This window comes from Myodes glareolus, chromosome 19 (genome assembly GCF_982192425.1).
Source record: "Myodes glareolus chromosome 19, mMyoGla1.1, whole genome shotgun sequence".
Taxonomy (NCBI): domain Eukaryota; kingdom Metazoa; phylum Chordata; class Mammalia; order Rodentia; family Cricetidae; genus Myodes; species Myodes glareolus.
In genome coordinates this window covers 46188354-46201669 of record NC_142044.1, presented here as the reverse complement: position 1 = coordinate 46201669, position 13316 = coordinate 46188354, and the positions used below count along the sequence as shown (strand labels likewise).

At 48.8% G+C, this 13316-nt stretch overlaps 1 protein-coding gene across 5 annotated transcripts in view; it reads left to right on the top strand.

Annotated features, from left to right (window-relative positions):
* Efcab6 (EF-hand calcium binding domain 6) overlaps positions 1-13316 on the top strand; it is a 196484-nt gene that overhangs the window by 154422 nt on the left and 28746 nt on the right. For all 5 annotated transcript variants that reach the window (XR_015735668.1, XM_087899133.1, XM_087899132.1 and 2 more), the window contains 3 exons: positions 1000-1179; positions 4672-4827; positions 10116-10314. Coding sequence is in view for 4 of the 5 variants with exons in the window: in XM_087899133.1 (XP_087755259.1) it covers positions 1000-1179; positions 4672-4827; positions 10116-10314 (535 nt within the window). In the remaining variant the exon portion in view is untranslated. The remainder of the gene's footprint in view (positions 1-999; positions 1180-4671; positions 4828-10115; positions 10315-13316) is intronic.

The window sequence follows — 13316 nt, the reverse complement described above, 5'->3', positions numbered from 1 at the left end:
CTAGCTCTCTTCTGTCTGCTGCTCTGCCTGTGAGGAGGAATGTGAGCTCTTAGAAGAAAAAATAACTCACCTCATTGGCAGGGCACTGGGTGTGCCATACTAGGGTGTCTCTTTGGGTACCATACAGAGCAGTGCCTCTTAAAGCCAGCATTGTCCCACAGGAGACTGGGCTTGCATGTGTTAAATGGGAGCTCCTGACTCTTGTAGCTCCTAAATTAATCTCGGAAAGCCCACATCTGTAGATTTCATTTTTTCATTGGTGAGCTGTGGGCAGAAATCCTTCTGTTAAAAACAAATGCCTCAAAAAAGAAAAAAAAAGTAGAAGAAGAAAATGGTCAATTTGCCTTAAAATTTTTATTGAAGTAATTCTATTCTATGTGAATAGCATCAGGAGATAAAACCTCCATTATTCCTTTTTTAATGAATTATAATTCAGAAAAATCTTGATAACAGAAAATGACTTAAAAGGCACAATGCACAGTTCTTATCTTGTTTTCCTTCTAGGCTCTCTCACTGGGTATGTGTAATTGGTGTCTCTTCAAAGTGGGAACGGGGGCTTTTAACATCTTGAATCAAGTGGGACTCATTTATTGAGGCTTCAGGATAGAATATGCTTCCTGAAAGAGTTTCTTCTAACCCTTAGCATAGCTCCATTTACACGGAGGGTGCTGAGACAAAAGTGTGTGCAGAGGGGGTTTCAGTTTTCTGGATTTGCCGCCGTGTTTCCACAGATATGGCCGCTGTGTGATTTGAGTCCATTCTCTTAGAGCAGGTCACTCTGATAGTGTACGTGTGGGTCACTCAGGGCTCCTGTTAGGTATAAGTGCAGGGAGAGTCAGAGGCAAAGACTGAGACTAGATTTGTGATGAGTCTGTTCGGCTTGTTTGTAGCTAGCAAGGAAGAAAACTTCCCCCAAATTGCTGATGTGGTCCTGACCCCCGAATGCCAGCCCACCCTCCATGTCATTACTGATGACAACATCATTTTTGTTTTTGAAAGCTATGACACAGAGGGAAGGGGCTACATCACGTACCAAGAGTTTCTGCTGAGACTGGGCATCCGGTACTCGTCAAAGGTCCACCGGCCCTACAAGGAAGACTATTTCAACTTCCTGGGTCACTTCACGAAGCCCAAGCAGATCCAGGAGGAAATCCAGGAGCTGCAGCAGATGACTGAAAGGTGGGTGTGTCAGCACTGGGAGCTGCTTCTGGTTTCTGTGCTCGTTCACCCTACAGTGGAGGCTGCTCTGACAGGACTCCTGTAAGGCTATAACATGGTGCCCCACTGTAGAGCCTAGAAATCAGCTTTGCCAAAGAGCCACAGTACAGGAAGCTTTCACAGTCTTTCCCTCACATGCTCTTTCCTATGTATTAGCCCCTCCTTGAATATTGGCACTTCCTGGTTGTGCACTGCATGGTGCCTGCACCCCGCTGTGGCCCATCTGGAATGCAGGGCCCATAAGATGTCTGTGATACCCCACAGGTAACACGTAAGCACCTTTAAATGAATGGATGGATGAATGAATGGCTGTGGTTTAACTCACCGCTTCTGCTTAGAGGGTTTATCCCCAGGACAACCCAGAGTTGCTTCACAGTTGCCCAGGGTGACACACAGTACACCTTTGACGTCAACAAAGGAAGCACCTTCCCATCGTGAGTCAGCATGCTGGCCTTGGGGAGTATGACCTGGTGTCTGCCTATTGAAATGATTGCTGGAAACACTGGAAAGCACATGACAATGGCCCGCAGGCCATGAGGGTTTGAAATGAATAGACCAGGATACCTGTACCTGAGCAAGGCCAGGGAGACACAGGGTGAAGGGGAGCCATTGGATATGTAACTCGGCTGTGGCTCTTCTTGATTTTACCTGTGTGGGTGACTGTCCCTTGTTTGTCCTATCAAATGGTGGGGCTCAGCTCCCATCTCTGACCCCACACACTACATGGCACCCAAGTGGAAAAGGGGCTGCTGAAGAACCCCCAAAGGAAACAAGGAAGACACAGACACAGGACAGAGTGGGAATGAGATGGGTTTAAGAGGCAAGCAGGTGGAATTTACCCCTGGATTATGTTGAAGTTACCGCACCACAGAAGCTGCAGGCAGAGAATTGAGTTTGTGAAATTCAGTGTAAAATACGCGCAAGGTTGGTATAAATCAAATATGCCACAAACTGATGAAAAGTGGAATTTATCTTCAGCAGACAGGGCTGGCCTCATTACCCACGAGGGTCTTCACTCCCGTCTCTCCCACCATGTGTGAGTAATGAGGCTCCTTGGCCCCTCTGAACGCATGCGCTGTCTCTCCCTATGCTGGTGGCAGTGCAGGGATGAGCTGAAGATATGCATGGCACTACATTGTCGTCCTCAGGACCAGGTAACTCATGCACACTTGCTTCACCTCCTGCCTCAGTGGCGCCGTCTTACCAGAGAAGACAACCAACTGATCAGCTCCATTTTCTTTTTAAAAGAAGATCATCTTGGCCCAGGCATGGTGCTGCCTGTTGCTGAAGAGGTGGAGAAAAGTGGGTCCTTGGGGCTTACTGGTCAGCTGGTTCTCAACCTGGGGAGTTGCAGGCCAGGACCTGCCAGAGACCCTGGCTCAAAACAAAGTGATGGCTTCTAAGGAGCAACACCCACCACCACCACCGCTGGCTCCGTGTACACCAGCAGCACACACATAAGATACTGGCTTGCAGGAATCATTAAATGATGACTGCCCATCAGGGTGACTGGCTTTCTGAACTCCAATTGGATTGGTAGATGAATTGAAGGGATGGAGTAATAGATTTTTGTCTCAATTGCAAGGATTTAATTTTGATAGGAGTGTCCTAGTGTGTGTTGAAGGCGAAGCAAAGGCATCTGTGGTCCCGTATTCATTCTCCAGGCCTTTATTCCACTCTTAAGAATGAAAGCCACAGTGACCAGCCACTGGCGCAGGCCCTTTCTAGAATGCACATGGAGAGGGGGCAGCTAAAGCCAGCAGAGAAGGAAGGGAACAGGACTCGGCAAGGTCACAGCAGGGTCCTTGTCAGCCTCCCTGGCCAGAGCCAGAGGAGGACAAGGCCCCGGAACAGTCGTGCTGCTCAGTGTGGGCCAACAGTAGCTCTGCTTGGCAGCGTTCTTCCCTCTCTGCTCCAAGCCCTCATTTACTCTGTGCACATGTTTACTCTGAAAGGGAAATAATTGCTGCTCACAAGACAGTCCAAGAAATGCTGAATGCCTCAATTTTCTAAAAATATGTATCTCCAAAAACTGTTTTGATCCTCTCCGCTTTCATCCGCTTTCATTTCGAAAAGCTAAGTGGGGTGGCATTGTTGTGTGACAAGCAGGGGCTCCGTGTCCGTAGCATGGGGCTGGGTTCACAGGACACTGTAAGCAGCCCAAGGCAGGTGCTGTTGGTACACTCAGGACACCCAGCACGCTCACCTGGGTCAGACGTCAGTATCACGAGCCCCTTGCAAGACAGGAGGCCCGCAAGGGAAGGGCCTGGACCTCCATGTGGCTTCTGCCAAATGCCATCCTCTCTGCCGACCAGTCAGTGCTTCACCGCAGCCTGCCTCTCCTGCATTCTGACAGTTCTGGTTCAGCGGTTTGTTTCCAGTCTTGCTCAAGGAGCCGTCCCACAAATACGAAGTGGAGATGATGGACAAGAGCCAGAACAGAGTTAGCGTTTAGAACAGATAACCTATTCTGTCCCCTGAGGGACAGCCAGGAACCAGGATGGCACCTGGGCTCACCAGGTGGGTGTTTCCCTCAGTGTCTTAGGAGAAAGGCTTGGAGACATGGAAGAGTGAAGTTGACAGAATTTAGACAGTCTGTCACAGGCCATGCTAGGTAGGGGAGGCAGGAGAATGAATGTGCCCATGTACATGTGTGTGCTGGCTATTTGGAGGCCAGAGGTCAACCTTGGGTGCTATTCTCTGTGATCTTTGAGACAAGGCCTCTCTCAGTGACCTGGAGCTTGTCTTCAGGCTGGGCTAGCAGGTGAGACCCAGAGATCTGCCTGTCTACCTTCCCAGTGCTGGGGTTGCATACCAGATCACGTGGGTGCTGGGGATTAAGCTCAGGCCCTCACACTTGCACAGCACAGTCCCGTCACCTTGGTGTTGGTCAGCTGGTGTCTAGTGAGACCAACTCCAGTGTTTACAACAGCGATCCACTGCGGCTGTGGGGCTTGGGGGCTCCTCTCACCAGCTCTTCTTCCTTCCCGCCAGCCCACTGTGCTGTGCGTGTGTCCTCTCCATGACCCTAGACTTGTCCCCTCTGGTATCTTGGTTCCACTGAGGATGCCCCTTTGAGGCCCTTGTGTGCCCAACACTCAGAGCAGCGCATCTCACATAGTAGGTGCACACATGCATTTACTGAGGGAAGAGGCATTTTTCTTGCCTGCCATATCCTTGTGTTAAATTCTTGGTTCCCTTTGAAAAGCACCAGCTCTAACAGGAACACAGGGCCGACATTTCTCCGGGGCAGTTTTGCTAATGATAGCAGTAATAAAACAGCAGAGGCTGATAGCTTTTCTCAGGGACACCTTTTCGTGTAAACATTGCACCAAGCCCACAAAGCACCTTCCAAATTAGCTCTTGGCTGAGCAATCAAGTTGTCACAGCAGAGTGGGCATCAAAAATCGCTTTTCTCCTGACTTTAGGTGTCTGAGGTGGCTTCTCTTTCAGGGAGAAGCTCATGGACCATTATGAGGAGATCAGCAAGGCACTCAACATGCTAGAAAAAACCAAGACAGGTTCTGCAGCCCTCTGCAAGGTGCAGAGCATTCTGCAAGAATGTGGGTGTTCCATGAAGGAAGAGGAGCTCATCAGCCTTCTGAAGAGGTTGCCTGCTGTCCCCCCTCCCTCCCTCCCTCCCTCCTTCCCCTTCCCTTACTGTACTGGGCTGGTACTGCTGTTCTTTTTCCTTTCCCTCTATCCACTCCACACCGTTGACCTTGAGGTAACCTCCACTTGTTGCTTTGCTGTTCTGCTTTAGCCAGAAGCAAAGAGACTGGTTTGCCCAGGGCTTAACTTCTCCCAAGACCCAGTTCCTAGAAAGCAGCAGTCCTTTTGCCCCTGGCCCTACCCCTGTTTCCCACCCTCACAGTCAGTAGTTCAAGGCTTTCTGCTGGTGGCCTTGGAATAGACTGTCTCCTGTCTCTCCTTGCTTAGCTTCTACCACCTCACACAAACACACAGAACTTAATGACCCAGTTCTCTGTTGCTGGGCTTCTGGTGACCAGCCATCACTTTTCCTTTCTACATAGTACTGTCCTCAGGGTCATGTAATTATCCTTTCCTTTAGCTTAGTGTCTTGGTTCCTTGTCACTGCTGATAAATCCCCAGCTCACCCTGTGACAAATGTCCCTATCCAGCATGTTCAGTCTCCTAAGGCATGCTGTTTTGTGTTCTGTGATTTTTGGAAGTGTTCTTGTCTTAGCTCATTAATGAGTTCCATTCCTTTGTTCATTTTGAAGCTCCTGATGCTGAACACTGAGCCACCCTGACTTAACCCCTCAAGGGCTTGGATTTTTCTCACCTAATTTGTATCTCTTACTTTTCTCTTGGGGTTCTGGGATAGTGCCCTGGTTCTCACTTCCAACTCTTCTTTCTCCGACTGCCTCCTAGTATTCAGAGCTTGGGTTTGTCCTTTCAGTGTCCTTGTCCTGTAGCAGGTATACTGTTCTTCGTTCACGGACATCCAATCTCATTTATCAGAAATTAGCAAATTGCAAAATTTTCTTGGCGTGTGTGTGGCAGGGAGGGGGGGCATGTTTTAGTGGGTAAAGGTGTTTGCTGCCAAGCCTGACCGTCTGAGTTCAGTACTCTGGGTTCTGGAAGGAAAGAGTGAATTCCCACAAGTTGCCCTCTGACCTTTTCATGCAAACTGTGGCCCATGTACATGCATGTACATATGCATACATGATGAATACATAAATAAAAATTTTAAGCCCTTTAAAAGGCTCACCTGAGAAATCTGTCCCCAGTGTTGCATTTGCAACAGTCCTGCATGTTGGACACATCTTTTCAAAAGCATGCTTGTATTACCGGGGATGCTGGGAGCGGAGTAGAAGGAAGTTCCCCAGAGAGGTGAGTCTGTCATGGTTTACACTAAAGGAAACCTGGTGCATTGTCTCCTTGAAGTTCCCAATGTCAGCACCTTTAAAGCCTTTCTTGGGGATGCTAATTTACCAAAGAATAGAGCTTTGTCAGGTTAGACCCAGGGCTCCCAGGTAAACTTGAACTTGAGACACATGGTACAGCACGTATCCCTCAGCTCACTCAGGATGTGTTAATGCTGAATGACATCTGTCTGTCGGAAATTCTGTTCCTGGGGACCCTGGATCTGTGGGAGTACTGTAGAATCACTCAGTTAGTAGGCTGGCCTGAGCAAGGCCCCAGTATATCCTGCTCCCAGCCCCGGTTCCCTTCTGAAGGACAGTTGCCCTGGAGACAGAACTTGAATTCTTTGATCACTCAAATGCTCTGACGCCCGCTTCTGTCTCCCATGTGACTTCTGGTGGAGTCTGATGTGCTTCTTGCTTTTATCCTGCGTAGGAACACTTTGCCCTTCCCTCTGGCTCCCTTCGCAATCTTTCTTTTTGTCTTTGGGATTCTGTGGTTTGAGTCTATCAGTTTGCATCTGCTGTGCCCGGGTGTAGATCGGTCTATGTTTGCCTCGCTCCATGTTCACCAAACTTCCTGGTGAACTTCTGGTTCTTCTGGAAGTCTTGGCCATTATTATGAAGTACGGGCAAGGCCACCATAGTTGCTCCTGCTTCTGCTGCAGGGTCCCTGCCTGTCCTGTGAGTCTGTGTTTCCCTCTCTGCTTACTCAGCTTCTCCCTTTTAGCCTGGGGTCTTCTTCCCCACATAGCTCATGCTAGTCATGGCTATTTTATCTTCCCTGTTGCTGGTCACAGTGGTATGTTGGGGATGCTTGCTTTTCTCTTTAGATTGATGGTATCCTTTCCTGCCTTCTAGAATGCTGTGTGACTATTACTGGAAACTCTACATGCTAAATGGGTGGCAGTGGGAAGGGAGGCAGGCGCTCTGCCTGGAAGTTTCATGTGACTCTGGACAGTTGAGCTGTTTGGTGTTGTTTTTGTCAACCAAAGCTGAGGGCTGCAGCTTGCTCACACCATTTGCCTCTGCTTTTTTTTCTGGGTTTCCCTAGGAAGTGGTTTGAAACAGTTCCCAACTCTTGGTTGTCAGCTGTGATCCTTCCACCAGAGGCCTGTGGTGAGGGCATGTTGGGAAAGGGTTGTTCTGTAGTAGGAAGGAGCTGAGCCTGTGACCCTGGGCTGCCCACCTCAGGCCTTTTAGCCTTCTCGCCATAAGCAAGACAGGAAGTCTGTCAGGGCTACAGCTGACTAAGCTGGAATATGTGGTGCTCAGATGAAAACCCTGGCCGAGACAGCTCTGGTACATTCACAAGGATGCTCCTTCGCCTTTCCAGAACGTGAAGGACCTTTCTCGGGTCTTCAGAAAGAGAAACTGGCAGGAGTCCTGAAGGTGGAGCCCGCAGGATGTGGGACACTGAGGCTGGGCCGTGTGATTCAACCTCTCCCACCGAATCCTGCTAGCCCTGGGTCTGCGTGTGCCTGTCTTTCCAGATTTCAGGGCTACATTTTCCCTATGACCTCACTTCTCTGCTGGGTCCAAGAAAGGCCATGGGCATCCGGCGTGTTCAGTTTCTTCTCACTGGACTGAGGACCATGCTGCCGAGTTTGCTCACAGCCCAGCCCTTGAGTTCCTGATTTCCGTTCTCTTTTTGCTGGAGTCCTTCCTGAGGAAACTCTCTAGGAAAGGATGGACAGGAAGCACATTCCCTGAGTTATTTCATTCTGGAACAATTGAATTCTTCCCCATACGGATTGTTAGCTCGTATGCACCTGGAATCCAGGAAGAAATTATTTTCCTTTCTGGTTTTGAGGACATTGCCTCATTATGTACAAGCTGTAAGAAGCTTACTGTCAGTGTGAGTGTGTGTGTGTCTGTACATGTGTTTCTGTTGTGTGTGCATGTGAATGTTGTATATTATAGTGTGTTTATATATAGTATGTACTATAGTAGGTATATGAGTTGTCTGGTATGTGCATACATTTATGTTTATGGTATGTGTGATGTGTACTTCATGTGTGCCTGCATTATGTGATGTGTGCATGCATAATGTGTGTATGTGTGATGTATATATGGTATGTGCATGTATGTGGTATATGTATGCATACATGTGGTATGTGTGTGATTATGTATGTGTTTGCATCATCTATGTGTGTGTGCTGTGTATATGAGTGAGGTGTGTGAGGTATGTGCAGAGTATGTACATATGTTGTATGATATGTGTGATACGTGGAAATGAAGGGCAAGTCCATCTTAAACTGCTCACGTGTTCTCTCCCTCCTTTCAGAACCTTCTCACTGAATCTATTTCCAGCTGAATAAGAATTGATATGTTCAATGAATAAATCATGGGAAAATAGATGCAGATAAATAATTAGTTAAGTGGTTCTGAGAGAATCTTGTTAAATTGTAGTTAGACTTGATACTTTTATAAACAGCACAAAAGGCCTGGGAGCTTCTGCGCTCCACCTCTCAATGGATGATCAACTTTTCTGTGCGTCGAAGCCTTAATAAGGATCCATCACTGAGTCGCTTGTTCCTCCTCAAAGACCCCTTGATGATAAACATCTTGACTATTGGTAATTACATGTAGATTATTCTTTCCTGAATCCAAAATAGACTTTTCCAAACCCTCGCAAGGAGGTCCGCATATGCATTTGCTTCATTGCTGCATTTTAATACTGCGCTGGCAGCTCCTCCCTGCACTTGAAGCAGTGCTGATTGTCTGTCTCCTTGTGTCCCTGTCATGTGATCCATGCCAAGGCAAGCAGGCTGAGCTGCTCTGCAGCTGCACCTTGCAAAGCTAGGCTCTTGCCTCTCCTTCAGAACCATCCGACTCACTGGAAGCTTCTCTTCTGCTCGAGCATCTGAGCTGGTACTCAAGGGCTCCAATAACTGAACCACAAGAAGCAGCAACGTTTTTGTGTGCACACATTTGTGCAGGTACACATGCATATGTGTGTACACACATGAATGTTGTCTGCCTTTTTCTTTTCTTTTTCTCTTTCTTTCTTTCTTTCTTTCTTTCTTTGTTATGGTAGCAAACCCTTGGCATCCACGTATCTCCTCCACCTCCACATCCAGCCTTTAAAGCAAGCAAACAAAAGAACACGAGGACAGGATCCAGTTCGGGCCGGTGATCTTATTTAGCAGGCACTTTCCCACCTGAGCTATGTCCTCAGCCAAGGAGCTGGGGCCGTGAAGACATGAAACTTTATTCTGAGTCTCACTGGGTGTTTGTAGGAAACTCTCCAACCTTACTCAAGCTATTCTTTTGCAATTTGAAGGGAATTGTTTCCCAGTCCACGTTGAGGACACAGAGGGGCCGTCACTGCTCCATGGATGTCCTTGTGGGGACATATACTGAGATGGAGTTTTTATTGAGGAAATATTAAGCTAGATAGGTTTCGCACAATACCCTCGGAGAGCTTTTGGCTTGACAACCTCATTTCAGTGAGACTTAGAAAAGAATTTAGTGTGTTTGCCTCAGTTCCCCCATCCTTGTACTCTCTTTGACACACACGCTCCTCCTCTGAGTTTCCCTGCCACACCTCCCTGCACACCACCATGACAGGAAGCTCCTCTCCAGCCCTTAGCTCAGATGACTGGTGCCCAGTTAGGTCTGCTATCCTCCCAGTCCTTCCACAAATGCCCCAAGGGCAGGCCAGCGTCTCTCACCCAGCAACCCTTGCTGCTTCCTGGTCTTTGAAACTCTGAGCCCCAGTGCCCAGCTGTCAGATCTTGGGCCTTCAGGATTGGACAGCTCGTGGCCTCACCTCTGGGCAACCCTCAGTCTTGCGTCTCATAGCTCTCACCTTGTTCCTCTTTGTGGTGGTACTCGTGTGTGCACATCAGAAACCAGCACAAGTGGGTCTGTGCCAGCAGGGTGGGCACCCTCCTCTTCGAGTCATTATCTTCCCGCACACTGCCCCTGTGTTCTGCAACTGTTTGTTGAATGAATAAGCAACTTTTCTTTTCAATGAATTTATTCTTTCTTTTGTGGGAGAAGCTTGGGTGTCAGTGTGCATAACAATTGCATCAATCCCCTCGACTTCTTGAAAGCACTTGAGATCAACAAGGCAAGCAAAGCTCAGCCGAAAGAAAAAGAAGAAAGCTCACCACGGACCAACTTCTCCAAGCTGAACCCGGAGGAGGTGGTGAAGAACATGCAGGCGGTTGTGGAATCCTCCCAGCCTGCTTTGTTAAAGGTATGGTAGATTACAAAGAGCCCAGTCAGGTAAATTCACCTCCATCCCTCCTGGCAACTCCAAGCCCTGCCCAGATCCACCTCCCCCTAGTCTCCTGAGCATCTACTGGATCCAGGTTGCTGATTGGAGCAGTTGCACCTCCAGGATTGCTCTGAGGAAAAAACAAAAACAAAAACACTGACCCCGCTCAGCCCATTGAAGGTGGATTCAGCAAACACCAGGCAATCTGAAGCCGCAGGACCAGCTAGAGAAAAGAGATAGTCCAGGGACAAGTTGAGGCCACAGGACCAGGCAGAGAAGACAGAGTTCAGGGACAAGCTGAGGCCACAGGGTCAGCAGAGAAGACAGAGACACCTAGCCTCATACAAGGGATAAGATGAGGCTGACACTTCGGGCTATGCTCAGACCTCCACGCCTGCACACATGTGCTCACATTCATACACACAGTATAGTTTGTTTTAAAGGACAAAGAGACTGGATGACAGTGGCTCACATAACTCATGAGCTCTCAGTGTGCTCAAGAAAGTGACCCATGGGGATAAGTGATGTTAAAGTGGCCTTCAGAAGGCTGAACAGGACAGGGTGTCACGAAGACAGCTGTGAAGGAGACGAGAAAGCTGTGGATTACCCGAGGAGAAGGGTGTTCTTCTGCTGTCCCTTGAGTGACCCATTTATGTGATGTGGTGCCTCAAACCATGCTGGTGTCTTTGGAAAGAGTGATGTAGAACTATGTTCCTAAAGGTGTGTCCCCAGCCTGGTCCACAGGTGGCTGAGGCCAGCATACCAACCCCAGGTGACAGTCACCTCAGACTAACAGATTGCCAGAGGCCACTAGGACCATGTGCTTGAGGTCCTCACCAGGAAGAACCACTCCCACATTCACCAGGAGGGCTTGGCTTGCATTGATAGAGGCTTCCAGAGCTTTGCAGACATTATTCTCCTGCCTGCGGGGAGCTTCAGCTGGGTGCCAACCCTCATGAGAATCCATGGATTTCATCCCTCCTTGAGCATAGCCTGCAGGTTGGGGTCACTCTTTCTGTTCTACAGGAGGGGAAACTGAGGCTCAAGGTAAATGAATTTGCCATAGTCTCACAGGCCATAAGTAGCAGAGCTGTGAACATAGCTGGACAGAGAAGGACCAGTCCATTCCCTTTTCCAAATCTGGAAGGCCTAAGAAATTAAAGTCCTAGCTGGGTGTGCTGACTCACACCTGTTGACTCACAATGTATCACATTGCTTGGGAAGCTGAGGCAGGAGAATTGCTGCAGGTAGTAGTCTAGCCTGATCTACATAGAAAGAACACTGTCTCTGGAGAAATGTAGAGGTGTTTTACTGAAATGCGTTGCTGTCTATTGCTCACCAGCAACATCAAGCTCAGTATCTTAGATTATAAAGCCCTCCCAGGCCACCTCTAAACCTACTAGATCAATTTACTCCCTCCACTCTTGGATCCAAAAATGAGGGGCAGTAGGGAAAGATGCCGAAAGGTGAGTTTGAACTAGCCAGTTGGGAGGTGCCACAGAACTTGGCCTCTATCCTACAAAGCAGGCATGCCAGTATCTAGCTCTCTGTGAGGACTTAGCACCCCAGGTCGTTGGCCAGAAGTAAGGGGGAAGGCAACTCTGCAGTGCATCGTCCGTGTGAGCTGTAGGAGGCCAGGCATCCCCAGGCTTGTCAGTTTAAGGACCAGCCAAGTCTCCCAGTTTCTGCATAATGGCCCTTCTTTCAGATTTTTGTAAACACCACTCAGGAACAAAATTCCATGTTCAGGGTGGTTTGTTGTCCTTTGGGCCTTAAGTGGCACAGCTTGGCATCTCTCGGGATGTTTCTGAAGCTGGGACCATGGGCCTCGGGGAGGAACCACAGTGGATCCTACTGAAAAGGGTTCTTTGTGTGGCCTGAGGTTCTGCTGTAGAGAGTGCAGGAGGTGAGCTGTGGGGTGGAGGTCAGGGAAGAAGGAAGGGGTGAGCCTGGTTCAGGATGGCCACTAGAGCGGACCAGGCATTTGAATACATCACTGAGTACCACTGCAGATGCCACACACCTGTCTTGTTTCCAGGCAATACAGCAACACTGTACTCTTACAACATTCTATAGATTTCAAAGACCTTTCCTGTTCAACTCCTACACCCATGCTGTGGCTAGCAGACCGAGTTTACCCACAGATGCCCAGGAGGTTCAGGCCCTGTGGCGAGAGGGAACTGGACCCACACTGCTTCTCAAGCATTACCCAGAATGCCGCAGTATCTTCCACACCATATAACTTCCACCATTCTCACAGCACAAACTGCTTGTTGTGCTTGGATCTTTGTTCAGATGGCTGTGCACCTGGTTCTCACATCCCTGTACCTTTCCACCAGAGACTCACTCACAACCGCCCTCAGCTAAGTCCCCTTCATGGAGAATGCGCTGAAGTTGAGGGAGATCAGGACTTAGCCGAGCATCTCAGCCCAGGACCCGAGGCCAGCAACTGCCCCACTTCCTCAATGACTACAGGCTATAAAGCTCTGTAGAATGTTGTTTACTATACTTCCTGCCCCAAGGTGTTCCTACAAAGCACAGATCAAGAAAGCAGGCTCAGGAGCTGAACTGGAGACTGCAGGCATGTTAAATTTTTACTTCTAAAAAGGCATTTTGTCAGGCAGTGGTGGCACACACCTTTAATCCCAGCACTCGGAAGGCAGAGGCAGGCGGATCTCTGAGTTCAACACCAACCTGGTCTACAAAGCAAGTTTCAGTACAGTCAGGGCTACACAGAGAAATCCTGTCTCGGGAGAAAAAAGGCATCTTAAGTACAGTAAGAATGAATGATTTTCTTTCAACGAAAGAAACGTGTGTACTGTTCATGTTTTTACATCTTCCCAGTTGATGACCGCATGCCTCTACCTGCAGTTTCTCACGATTACCGCTGATACCTGCAGTGTGTCAGGGTGACTGCACGGTTAGGCCCATGGAGTGGGCACAGCCCCTCAAGCATAGGCTGCAACATTGATTTGCCAGTA